The sequence below is a fragment of the Macrobrachium nipponense genome, chromosome 8 (assembly GCF_015104395.2).
Source record: "Macrobrachium nipponense isolate FS-2020 chromosome 8, ASM1510439v2, whole genome shotgun sequence".
Lineage (NCBI taxonomy): Eukaryota > Metazoa > Arthropoda > Malacostraca > Decapoda > Palaemonidae > Macrobrachium > Macrobrachium nipponense.
In genome coordinates this window covers 57271454-57285329 of record NC_087203.1, presented here as the reverse complement: position 1 = coordinate 57285329, position 13876 = coordinate 57271454, and the positions used below count along the sequence as shown (strand labels likewise).

The window sequence follows — 13876 nt, the reverse complement described above, 5'->3', positions numbered from 1 at the left end:
TGAAAATGCAGAGACAACAAACAAGGGTTATGGACGAACCTCTAGAGATTGTTAATGAATATACATATTTAGGACAGACAGTAAGTGTTTCCCCTGGGCATGATACCGAAATTAAAAGAATTAACATGGGATGGAGAGCTTCTGGTAAACAAAATGTGATTATGAAAAGTAAAATGCCACTTTCTCTAAAAAGAAAAGTATTTAATCAGATGGTCCTATTAGTATTAACTTATGCATCAGAAACTTGGAGCCTTACTAAAGCCTTAGAACATAAGCTAGTTACAACTCAAAGAGCTATGGAAAGAATAATGATGGGAATAACACCAAGAGACAGAAAAAGAGCAACATGGATACGAGAGCAGACTAAAGTAGAAGATATTCTAACAAGTAAGAAAAAGAAATGGGCGTGGGCAGGACATATAATGAGAATGTCAGATAATGATGCACGATAAGAATAAGAGAATGGGTCCCTAGAGATTGCAAACGAAGCAGGGGAAGGAAGAGAAGATTAGGGATAGCAAACGATGCAGGGGAAGGAAGAGAAGACTGGGGATTGTAAACGAAGCAGGGGAAGGAAGAAAAGACTAGAGACTGACGAGCTAAGAAAATTTGCGGGTATCAGAATGGCATAGAGAGTCCATAAACAGAAGGGACTGGAAGGACATGTCTGAGGCCTTTGTCCTGCAGTGGACTTTCTAGAAACGGCTGATGGTGAGACCGCTTCCCCATACCATTCTCCCACCGACTGGCTGCCACTCACGACAGCAGACGAAGGCAATGTACTACCTAATCTATCATGACGATAGAGGGGCAATGAAATCTTGGGGAAATGAGCATAAAGCTATATATATCTCTCCTTCCTGAAGCGTCTGGTGTATCCTTCTTCTGCGACTGAGACTGGGATTTCGACCTGGTCTGACTTACTCCCTCCCATTGATAACAAAATTAAAACAAAAAATGAGAGATAAACAAGATATCATATCTTATATAAATCCTAATACCGACAGCACTACATGACACGAGGATTTAGACGTTAAATTAATAAAGTTCCAACTGATAATATGAGTAGATATAATAATGAATCTCTAAACGCGTACAAAAGACTTTAGAAATTCATAGACACTAACTGATATCACTGAGAGGGTGCATTATGTAGCAAATGATGGTACAGAAAAATTACACACACACAATATATATATATATATATATATATATATATATATATATATATATATATATATATATTAGATGTATAGCTATATGCATATACATTCTATATATATATTATATATATAATTATATATACATATTAATGTATATATAAATATAATATAATATATATATATATTATTATATTTATATATAATATATATATTATATATATTTATCAAGGAAAGGAATCTTAAATTTATCTGCCAAATTTAAGAGAAGGTCGTGCGATAGTACAAAATATACAAATTACAGAACATATTCGGTAAAAACAAGTACACATGAAATATACATGTTGAAATTATAAGAACAAAAACAGTACAGAATTTCCAAATGACAGATTTCAACAACGTCAATTTGCATCTGATTTGCCTAAATTATTAATGCCAGCCTCCATTCCCTTTCCTCACTACAAAAAAAACTTAAACTACAACTATAAAAGGTTACTGAGAACACACTCATGGCGCTGAATATTAAATTGATAATTTTGGTCTATTGTTTTACTTCCCCCAAATCTTTAAACCTGTGAAATATGTTGGAGCCGCCAAAATATTAGTTTAAGAATGAAAGTTTCTTATCTTGTCGTCAGTCGCCGTACAGGATGTACTTTTAAAACAAATATATATAAATATAAAACCATATCAATGCAAGAAAAGTTAAGACTTCATCTTCATCTAATGATTTTAATACTGTCGCCCAAGCTCCCTACGATTGAGCTCTCTCTCTCTCTCTCTCTCTCTCTCTCTCTCTCTCTCTCTCTCTCTCTCCTTTTTTGGAAACAAACTATCACTTCACTAAACAGACCACTTCCACCGTTTTGTATACAGCATAAGCCGTATTCTTCCAAAAATAATGCCCGACACTCAGTTCCTAGCTTCAGCATAGTTACGTGTTACTAGCCTTGCCTTTTTTTAAAGTTCCGTTTTGCATTTTTACTCTTTTAATGATTTGAACCCATGTAAGTAAATTTTGTTACATTATTTTCACTGAGTCTATTCTTAAAGTCTTATGTTTTGTATCAGTACACAGCACTAAAGATAATACTCGATAAAGTCTAGAAAATTTGTCTAGTAAACTAAAATTACATACTACGATGGCTATTGGAATAGAATGGAATATAAATAGGGCCAGGCACTGGTAGTACCTATGAGTTCATTCAGCAAGGGAAAGGAAATTGTAGGTGGATTTGAAAGGTGTAACAGGACGAAAACCTCGCTGTTTCACTTTGAAATAATTGTTAGAAGAGGGTGGATAGCAAGACGGAAGGAAAATAATATGAACGGAGGTACAGTAAAAGGAACGAAAGTGGTTGCCGCTAGGAGCCGAAGGGACGTTGCAAAGAACCTTTAGTAATGCCTACGGTGCACTCTGCGAGGTGCATTGACGGTACTATCCCACTACGGGGATGATGGTTTATTTCCATCCTTTTATATATATATTATATATAATATATATATATATATATATATGTATATATATATATATATACATATATATATATATATATATATACATATATATATAATATATATATATATATATATATATATATATATATGTATGTGTGTGTGTGTGTGTGGGTGTGTGTATGTGTGTGGGTGTATACAAACTGACTATCTTCCTCCCTACAGGAAAGCCTTAGCCCAGGCTCGCAAATCCCTCTCAAATCATCAACTTCCTCGAGAACACCAATTTTCTCCCGATTTTCCTCAAAAACGTAATCCGCCGAAGTCGTCCCAACCTGAAGTGACCTCCGAAAGAATCGGCATCTTAAATTTGATTATATTCATATTTTTAATCAATAAACCATAAGTCACAACAGAGATCATTAAGTCACTTTCTTCTTAAAATAAGGTTATTCTGTTAGTGAATTGTTTTCCAAATCTATTTTTATTTTTATTATTATAATTATTATCATTGTTATTTCAGCACTTGTCTGTAACATGCTCACTGGATGTTTAACCTTCAAATGAAGGGTACAACAAAAAAAATTAATATTAAGCTAACAAAATGAAATATAGTAACGACAAAATGATTAATTATACGACATGAGGAGAAATTAGTAACACTAAATAACAAGCAAGTCGAGTTTTCTGTCCAGTAATGGCCTCAGTCACGGCCCATAAAACTCTTAGTCGCAGCCCGTGAAATTCGGCCACGGTCCGGTAGTGGACTATGTTATCGGTACCTATAGCGGTGCCAGAAGTACGATTATGGCTAACTTTAACCTTAAATATAATAAAAACTATCGAGGCTAGAGGGATGCAATTTGGTTTGTTTGATGATTGGAGGGTGGATGATCAGCATACCAATTTGCAGCCCTCTAGCCTCAGTAGTTTTTAAGCTCTGGGGGCGGATGCAGAGCAAAAGCTGGCAAAATAGTTTTCTTTGACAGAAAACTAAAAAATGGAACTTCCTCAGTGGGAAGTAGTTGCCTCTCCAATCTCGCTTCCTGCGCCCACATTCCGATAGTATTCATCAGACAGCCGGCCTATAACACGTACTTATACACCCAGTACGTTATTTCCTGTTTTGGTTCTCCAAGGAACTAACACTGTTAACCTCTCCCCAAATATACTCAGTTTACATTTGTATAGAATGCTATTCCCCTGATGATAGGTATGCACGTGTATGTGTAAATATATATATATATATATATATATATATATATATATATATATATATATATATATATATATATAACATTATATCAAAACAGCAATTTAAAACCACTTAAGGAGAGAGAGAGGAGGAGCAGAGAGAGGGGGGTGGGGGTTGTTGAAAATACTGAAAGTAGCAAGATGGATTAAGCCTCAATAAAAAACTTAGAAAGTGAGGAAACAGCTGCCGTATTACCTCAGAACTTAATATTTCAACGCAAATCCCGAGTTTCGCCAGCATGATTCATCCTTTACAATACTCAACTATATATATATATATATACATATATATATATATATATATATATATATATATATATATATATATATATATATATATATATATATATATATATATATATCACGAGAGGGCGAAACTATTAACTAAAAAATCCCTTTTGGTTAACATATTTGAAAATATATTTCCAAGGTAGGGCAAACTGGATATTAAAGGATATTTGTAGTTAATGCTCATATATACGATATATATGTATACATATCACATATATATAGGAGCTGGAGCAAACAATACCCCATTAATATCTTTTTGCAACACTTTTAGTCCCGTTGCTGGAACCATTAACTAGGAATCAATATACTGTTGCCAACTCAAAAAACGTTGAAAGGATCTGTAATACTCTCCCAAGATTCTGATACATTTATGACGAGCTTAGATGATGAATCACATTTTACCAATATTCCTGTTAGGGAAACCATGAACATAATTTTCGACGAAGTTGTTTCACTAACCTGATTCATGTTGTCATAATTTTAACCGTTCTACTTTTAAATCTCTTATAGAAATGGCGGTGCTGGATACCGCCTTTTATTTTTAAAATAATAGTAGACAAGTGGAGGGCATGGCTATGGAGTCTCCATACCTTTTCCGATATCTTTATGTACTCGCTGGAAGAGCGCTTTTTAAACGAGCGCCCTCTGTCCCGTTGTTTTTTAAAAGATACGATAACGACACCTTCACCCTTTTCAGATGTAATTGTAACCGCGATTCATTCTTGGAATTTGTTTACTTGCATAACCCAAATATTATGTTTAATTTTGAAAGACAAGTGAACAATTGTCTTTCGTTTTTAGATGTAGAAATCTTTCTAGAAAACATTCGATTCAATATTACTATTTTTTTTGGAAAAAGACATTTACAGGTTTGGGAACCAATTTCATAGCTTTTGCTTTCGAAATTTTAAATCCAGCTCCATTCTTACTTCTGTCTATAGAGCTGTCTCCCTTACGTCTTTGATACGGAAATAGCCTTCTTTTAACATATTTTACCGACAACTGGCTTCCAAACAAACTCGTCAACAGGATTATGTACAGGCTTCTTAATAAAGAATTTTGCACTAAAACCAATGAAATAAATGTTCCTAAGCTTCCTTTTTATCATACCCGCTTCCCATATTTGCAGGATGATTCATTCAGGGTCGAATTTACATACATCGTCAAAAATACTTTGGTGCATTTAAATGTTAAACTTTTTCCCATTAATCCACTTATAATTGGCCTCTTGTTTCGATTCAAAGATCGTTCATGTCCCCTCATGTCCTCTGGTATATACTATATTGTGCAAATATTCTTGTCCCAGATGTATACTCTGGGAACTTATGTGGGTTCTTCTCAGAGGATGATGAGGGTTCGCGTAGACTGCCACAAGGGAGTTAGTTTCCGTACTGGATGATTACTACCAGCAGTCCAGTATACGTGAACATAGCAAAAAAATGTAAAGTTCAGAAAGAAGAGATCGGTTATTAGAAAAGAAAAAAGATAAATCAATAGGTAAATATACAAAATAGAAAACAAATAGATAAAAATATAAATAAATGATTAAAATACGAAGTAAATTGTTTTGGGAAGTCATTTAACGCATCTACGCATGAATTTTTGAGGTTCTAATTACACAGCATCCTCAGGGAGACTGTTCCACAGTCCAACGGTTTGGGGAATAAAGATCACCGGAACTGCGTCGACGGTCGACAGCGAGGCACATGTACTTCGTAATGGAACTGCTGTTCAGTCATACTTTGGGATCAATTAAAAGTGGAAATGTAATTTCGAGTCGTAACTCGACCAGTTAAATAATGGAATACGTACGATCACTTTGATACAGGTTAAGTATACCCTAGTTTAACCAGACCACTGAGCTGATTAACAGCTCTCCTACTACGAGATTCAAAGCCTTTGTCCAGGTGTTTTTCAGGAATAACTTTTTTTCTGTGCATTTGACAAAGATATTACTTAGCCATAGTAGACTTTACATCCCTACATAATTTTCGCCAGCATTCTTTACTACTTATATTTTAAAAAGTATATTCATAAGAGTAACATAAAGCAGCCGAAGCCAGTGGCGGAACACTAATGTATAAGTTCAAAGTTATACGTGACGTAAACAAATGACGTCCCGACTCCTCCTCCCACAAGGTGATGACGACAAAAAGCTGTCTCTGAAATTCTGAATGAATACTCGTACCTTATCAGTGTCCCTGTGGTTGCAGGACAGCTTTTGTGATGCGACTTGCACAACTGTTTAGAAGTGAGGACGCCCGTGGCAAACCCTACGCAAGCTTGAACAGGTAAATGAATAATAGGACACATTTTTTGGGTAAGGAGTACACTCGGACATCCAAGGTTACTACTACTAGTAATACTACTACCACTACTAAAAAGTGTAAACACGGAGTATTGGTTGTATTTTATTGTTGCCAGAGGTGGAGACTTTTTCGCGAATAGCCAATTACCCATCGAGAAAGAGGCAAGTTAATGACGTCATAAGTTACGCCATTATACCTTCGAAAGACATTCCTCTGAGTTTGCTGGGGATGTCTACAAAAAGTCGGTGTTACTCTTATAATTACCAGAATTATGCAACTTTCGTAATACAGAATACAGTCAAAAATTATGTAGGGATGTACGATACCCTGTGACAAAGTGTCATCATAGTCGGGTATGTTGATAAAATGTTATTCCGGAAAAACACCGGGACACCGGCTGTGAATCTCATAGTAGGGTTGGCCCGAAGGATTAGATGTTTTTACGTGGCTAGGAACCCATTGGTTACCTAGTCCTTTTGATGGTCTTCAACCGCATAGAACGCAAGGATATCCATATATTTTTTCTCTCAATATGTAACGTCTCTAGAAACACTGACCCCAAAGTCATGTCCCTAAGTTTTGGGAAAATGTTTCCTCGCCAGTCACTTTTATTGCTGTCACTTTTGACGGTATGGGCACACTCATAATAACTCCGTAACTTCTTTCTCCGTCAGCCAACGAATCCTAATTTGTGGATTTCGGTGATCCTTCTGCTCACGATGCACCAACAGTAGACTGTTCCTCTCTTTGAATGTCTGTCAAGAAGCAGACCCCTCCCTCGGGGCTCATCCCACTTCTTTTTTTTTTATCTTCCAACCTTACTTTTCCTCGACCAGAAGAGTGCACTAGGATGTACGTTCCGATGGTATCTGCATTAATAAAATACTATAAATCAGTACTGATATGGAAAATTTCCAGTCAAAGCTTTCCCTCAAGAAGCGACCATTCACATTCTATCTACGTCTATGTTTATACATATATAATATATGTTTATACACACACACACACACACACACACACATATATATATATATATATATATATATATATATATATATATATATATATATATACACACACATACAATACATATATATATATATATATATATATATATATATATATATATATATATTCATCTTCTTACTCTTGTCAGCCACAAGGTTTACTTATGACATGTCCAAGGGCATGTCATAACTGACCTATCTGTCAGGCTGGATGTCCGTCCGTCCGTTGAGGTTGAAGTTTTTAGCGTCATAACTGTTGAACTACGAGAGACAGAGGCAGCGCATATTCGGCATCTATACACCACTAATAAACACGATGAACAGAGTGAGTTGTTCAGCGTCAAACAGAAATCCGCCGCCATCGCCAGAAGAGCTGCGATTCGCTTTTATTTAGATTAAAGAGTGACTAAACGAGAATGTTACCGATGAAAGCCTTACTCTGTCATTGGTAAAATATGAAATGACTGAACCCGAGGCTGGAAATGGGATGGAAGCGTCATCGCAAATTGGAAATGAAACATAGAGTGGATAGCGAGATGGAAGAAAGATACTAAGAATGAAGGTGTACAGTAAAATGATTGGAAGGGTTTTCAGCTAGGGTCGAAGGGACGTTCTACAGAACATTTAGTAATCCCTATAGCGCAACCCGTGAGGTGCACTGATGGCACTAACACCCTACAGGGGTGTCATCGCAAAAATCAGAGCACTGACATCATATCTTGGGAGCCTGGTGTGAGCGGCACAGTCACAGAACCCGACGGAATCAGCTTTGCGTTATAAATAAATTGGCAATTCTTCACTAACAGGAACTGGGTTATAATATACACAGTAAATGGTTTAATCATTCCCGCACTGAACCTGCTGCAGAAATTCTTGATGAACGAAATTTACAATAAGTCGCCTTTACATTCAGCTCTAAAGTAAGTTGAATATTTACTGTCATCTTTATCGTCATTATTATAATGACTTATTAAACCTGTCAGCACACGAAACTTGCCATAACGAGGCGGGCTCATCCTCGATACTGAAATTTATGCTACAATTTCTAACAAATTAGTCCCAGCTGTTCCTAGAGCCAAGGTATCAGCAACAAAGGAACCAACAAAAACATTATCGACTGGATCAAAATCTGACAAAATAATAAGGTAGACTAAATAAAGGTCGAATAGAAGATTATCAAATACTTCATCAATAAAATAAAAATACAACAGTAACAAAAGAAACAATGGGTAAATACAATATTCAAGAATCAGAAATGCAATATGAATATTATCAAACGCAACAACAAAAATAATAACATTAATGAGGCAAATGACTGACATATTAATTTCTTCAGTGGACTGACATCCACAGAGGGGCTGCATCCGCTGACAAGCGCAAATGAATGAAAACTTGAGACGTTGCAAAAATAATAATAATAATAGTAATAATACCAATAAAATAAAAACCTCCGATGACTGACTGGAGGGTGGCCCCAAAGCAACAGGTAGTAATTACTCAAAAGCTTCAAGTACCGGCAACCGGTAATTACACTGGAAGTCTGGGGGCAATCGACGAGGCGCCAAGAAATTACTTAAAAACATCACGAAGAAATGTCTCTGGAAAAGAGAATAATGTGTTGACAAACGCTAATGAAGCTTATTACTGACTGACGCTTGGAGGAACACAATACAAATACCCGGGAAAGATGGCAACAACAATTAAGCACCCAAGAAGATTATTAATCTTAATCATATTTGGGACAAACGCCCGTAATCTGCCCTTAAGTCCGGCTTAATCAAGAAACATCAGTCCACAAGAAGCTACAGTAGTAGTACTGCCTTAAAGAGCCATGAGCACTTCCACTACGATCTGACTCTTATGCCGTTCATATGTGTACATATTTATCATATGCTCATATTTACAATGGCTCGTTACTTATTCTTTCCTCTATCTTCTCTTTTTTTATTGTGCCTTAATAGTTTCTTACGTTCATTCTCGTGCTTGTTTGCACAATTTGAACGATTTAATACAAATCCCCAAAAACGATGTCCGTGACGCAGTAGGACTACAAGGAAGACTCCAGGCGACTGCTCCTTAGAAAACACCTCTGAACTGAGCAAATCCACTTCTTTCCCACCATCATCCCCACATTACGGGGTCGGTTGCCTGATGCGCCTTCTCCCCCACTGCCTTCTATCAAAGGCATCATCAGGTATGGTTTATTGTTTGGCAAAAGGGGTTTTTACGACCGCATGCCCTGGCTGTCATCTACCACAGTTATTGGCAGTGGGCCTAGCCTTTTACTAAAAAGTACAAATGAAAGGCAGCAGTTTCCATAGTTATTGACGGTGGGCCTAGTCTTTTACTAAAAAGTAAGACTGCGAGGCAGCAGCTGTCTTTTTAGTCGCCTTTTACGACACGCAGGACCTACGGTGGTATTATTTCTACACTCCTACCGCAGGATCGTCTGAAATGAGCAAATGTAGCACATTAAATCAGAAAGTGACAAAGGATTAAAATAGCTTGAAGTATGACTTGTACCTGAAGAGCAGCTACACCTGCGACAATTTACAGCACGTCTCAAAGCGACGGATAATTGGAAGACGCGACTGAAATAGTAAATACAGGACAAAAAACAAAACAGAAAGACAAACACTCACAAAAGCCACTTGACAGCGCTACCTATTAGCAGAAACTTCAGTTGAATATCAATGAGCGAAAGAAAGAAAGAAAAAAAGACTGTCCTCCGTTACGAATGACGTTGCAAGTGACAGCACTATTCACAAAAGGGAGCTTTACCAATAACACCCAATGTAGAAAGGTCGAAAAGCATTTTTCTCTTCGTCCATTCTTTCTATTTTCGAGAGGTTTTCGGGCCCCATTGTCTTCTGGTGCGCCCGGGAGAGTCGCTTACGAGTTATAATTGAACGTTTGGAAAAATGCACGGATGACAATAACCGCTGGAATCTTAATAGGGTTGGTTGTAGTCCCTTCCGAGATGTTTCAAGCATATCAACGATACTGTAACAGAGACCACATCGTTGATGGTGTCTTTAGAAGGGACTGAAAAAGACACATTATGTATATACACTATATATATACCATAATTACACAACCTAGCAAGATATAGGTTTCGCTAGCCACTGCTGGTTACTGGCTCTCGATTATACTATATATATATATATAAAATATATATATATATATATATATATATATATATATATATATATATATATATATGCATATTAAGGTATTATTAAATTTATAAACCAGTGTGCGACATTGTACGCATGTCATATATTTAAATACATACATACATAAAATGCAAAACACGCACATTTTATATCTATAATTATAGATATATATTATAGTATATATAATATATATTATATATATATTATATATATACGTATATTAAAATAAACAACTTTTATATATTATGTTAAATAATTATTATAAATTATATTAAATTACATAACCCATACAATTAAATGCAAACACACATTTTATATAGATATATATATATATATATATATATAGATCTATATATAAGAATATATAATATATACGTATATATATACACTATATATTATATAACACACTATATATTATATATCACACTATATATTATATATGTGTGTGTAAAAAGTGTACCACTGTTTCAATTTCACATAAAGACAGGTTTATCCGTCCTGTGTGATGTACATACGTACTAGTATATACTCTACGTACATAATGCCGGTGCAACATTGCAGAAGGGCAGCGTGAAGTGTAATATACCTTACGTACATAATGTCGGTGCAACATTGCAGAAGGGCAGCGTGAAGTGTAATATACCTTATTAGTGTTATACTTGCTCTCGAGTATTTTCTTCTTCATCACTGGGCGTCAACTACTTTCCTTTTGTTAACCAAATATAAAGAATAAAAATAGCTTGTAATAAATCTTATGATTACTTCAGATAAAAAAAATATTCTGATTGCACTAAGGACAAACAAAAAGTCCAAGAATTTATTATTTAAAAAAATGAAATGATTCATGCAAAGATAACTGCCCTTCTGTGAATAAATACACTCAAGAGAATAAATAGCGAAAAAATTGTAAAAGTGGACGTGTAAAAAAAAAAAAAATTTTGTATTACGCTAATAAAAAAAAACATTTACACATTACGCTACATTTAGCTTTTACCAACTTATGAGACAAATTCGCATTAAATTTCCCAGTCGTTGAAACTGGTTTGAGAGAGAGAGAGAGAGAGAGAGAGAGAGAGAGAGAGAGAGAGAGAGAGTTCGTAGTCATGCAAGCGTATAGATATGCAAATAATCTCATTATCTCCTCATAAAAATACTGGTATTGAAACTTCTGCTGTAATTCTATAGAGGAGTTCCTCACGAAGACATCGTTTAGTAATAGAAATTTTTTACTGAAGAATGTAGACGACACGGGTGTATATAATATAGGACAGGCGTGAACGTCTGAGAAATTTTCCGTCTTTTGTTTTCGTTTCTCCCGTTCATCCCCGAGGGACTACTTCTAAACGTGGCACCCAGAGGAGCTTTTCCACAAGTGAACATTTCAGTTTACCGTCTACAAATGAACACTTCAGTTTACCGGAACAGGAAATGATTGCACAACAACCTATGCAAATCTCAACAATAGGAAGTGTGACCTGTGCTTTATAAAATCCTGCCATGCAGTTCAAGAACATTATACATTCATCATTTGAAGTGATATCACTCACAGTGCATTTTAACGTACCCTATCAATTACAATAGAGTTCTGAACATGTACATATATATATATATATATATAGTATATATATATATATATATCATATACTAGATAGCCGACCCTCAATCAACTGTAACGAGCATCTAGAATAAGAGGGAAGGTCAACTTACCAGACGGAGGCGGCGGTGCTGAAGTAGTACAGGAGGAGGAAGACGAGGGCACACGTGGTGTGCAAGGTGCCTTCAGTGACAGCCACGCGCGCCCCTAGCTCAGGGTCAGCGTGACAGGTGACCCGGGCTGCACCTGCAACCAGTCGCACCAGGTAACCCACTGCGACCAGGTTGTAACAGAGGGCAAGGTGCACGGCGGCCCTTTCGGGGTACCTGAAGGCGGCCGCATCCAACACGAAGGACATGACCGTGAACATGGTGACGGCGAAGCAGACGACAGCCCAGATCGCCATCCACACCCCGGCGAAGGACTTATCGCTGCTGTTAAAGGAAATGTTGGCTTGGCACAGAGGGGTGCACGTACCCGTGGCGTTGATGTACCGGTATTTGTGTGCCTGGGCGTACTGGCTGCACCGCGGGGGAGTCTGGGGGCGGGGGGAAGTTGTAGGAGGGGAATGAGGGGGCATTTTCTCCCCTGGCCCTTCCATGCACATGTGTTCCTCGTTGTTTTCCGCAGGAAACCTGGAGCAATTGAGAAACGGTGGCCAGGGATACCCAAGTTCAGCCAGCACCGGGGCACATCGGTTCCTGACGGCCTCGCACAGATCCCGACAAGGCCCGATGGGCGTGGGAACTTGGGGAGTGCACATGGGGGCGTAGATGGAGCAAAGGAAGAACTGGAGCTGGGAGGAGCACCCATACTGGATGAGGGGCTTGAAGGAATTGAGGCGATACTCGGCGTCGTTCTGCAACTCGAGCCCCACCAGGTTGGGCATGGAGGTCAGGTTGTACCCGACGTCCAAGCAGGAGGAGATCCTGATGGCTTCACAACGGCGCGGACCTCCCGGATGGGTGTCCGAAGAGTAGTCCGCCCACGCACTAACACTGCAGACTACCCACACGCCCACAGCCGCCCACACAAGGGCGTTCGTGGGCCCCGCCATACTGGAGCCGCTGTTATCTGAGCATCTGAAGGTGGCCCACCGACCCAGGGCTAAAGCTCACTACTCCTTCTGCTGTTGTTTCACGAGTAACATCACGTCCTTCTCGTCTTCAGTTACAAACAACTACAGCATCTCATTTCGAGTCCATAAACTCAACTGATTTGCAATATCATCATCCAAATGGAAACGATTCACACCACAGCAAAATCACCAACACTTCAATGGGGAACGTAGCACACACTCTTCGTTCAACAGCCCGTTGGCAAATACAATGAATGTAGTGTTGGCAGCGTTGAGAGACCACAGGCCCCGCCCCTCACCCACCACACGGCCACATGATTGGTCTGGGACAGACTCCTCCCGCTACAATCATCTTGGCTTCGCCTCGATAAAAACAATTCAGGTTTAAGTCCCTAGAAGATTTTAACTTTTTACTTTCAAATGATAACAACTAATTCTACGTGTAATATTCTGTGTATTAACAGGCTCTGAATTGACAAAACTACTAAAGCAAGCGGAAAAGCTGAATATTTTAGGAGGAATCGGACAGGTCAGGAGGCCAGTTAAGTGAGC

At 37.8% G+C, this 13876-nt stretch overlaps 1 protein-coding gene across 1 annotated transcript in view; it reads right to left on the bottom strand.

Moving 5' to 3' along the window:
- The window catches only part of LOC135222796 (frizzled-4-like), a 106475-nt gene extending 92908 nt beyond the window's left edge, over positions 1–13567 (bottom strand). The window contains exon 1 of the mRNA XM_064261086.1: positions 12360–13567. Within this exon, the coding sequence (XP_064117156.1) occupies positions 12360–13303 (944 nt within the window). The 5' untranslated portion in view covers positions 13304–13567. The remainder of the gene's footprint in view (positions 1–12359) is intronic.
- Positions 13568–13876: the final 309 nt, after the last annotated feature.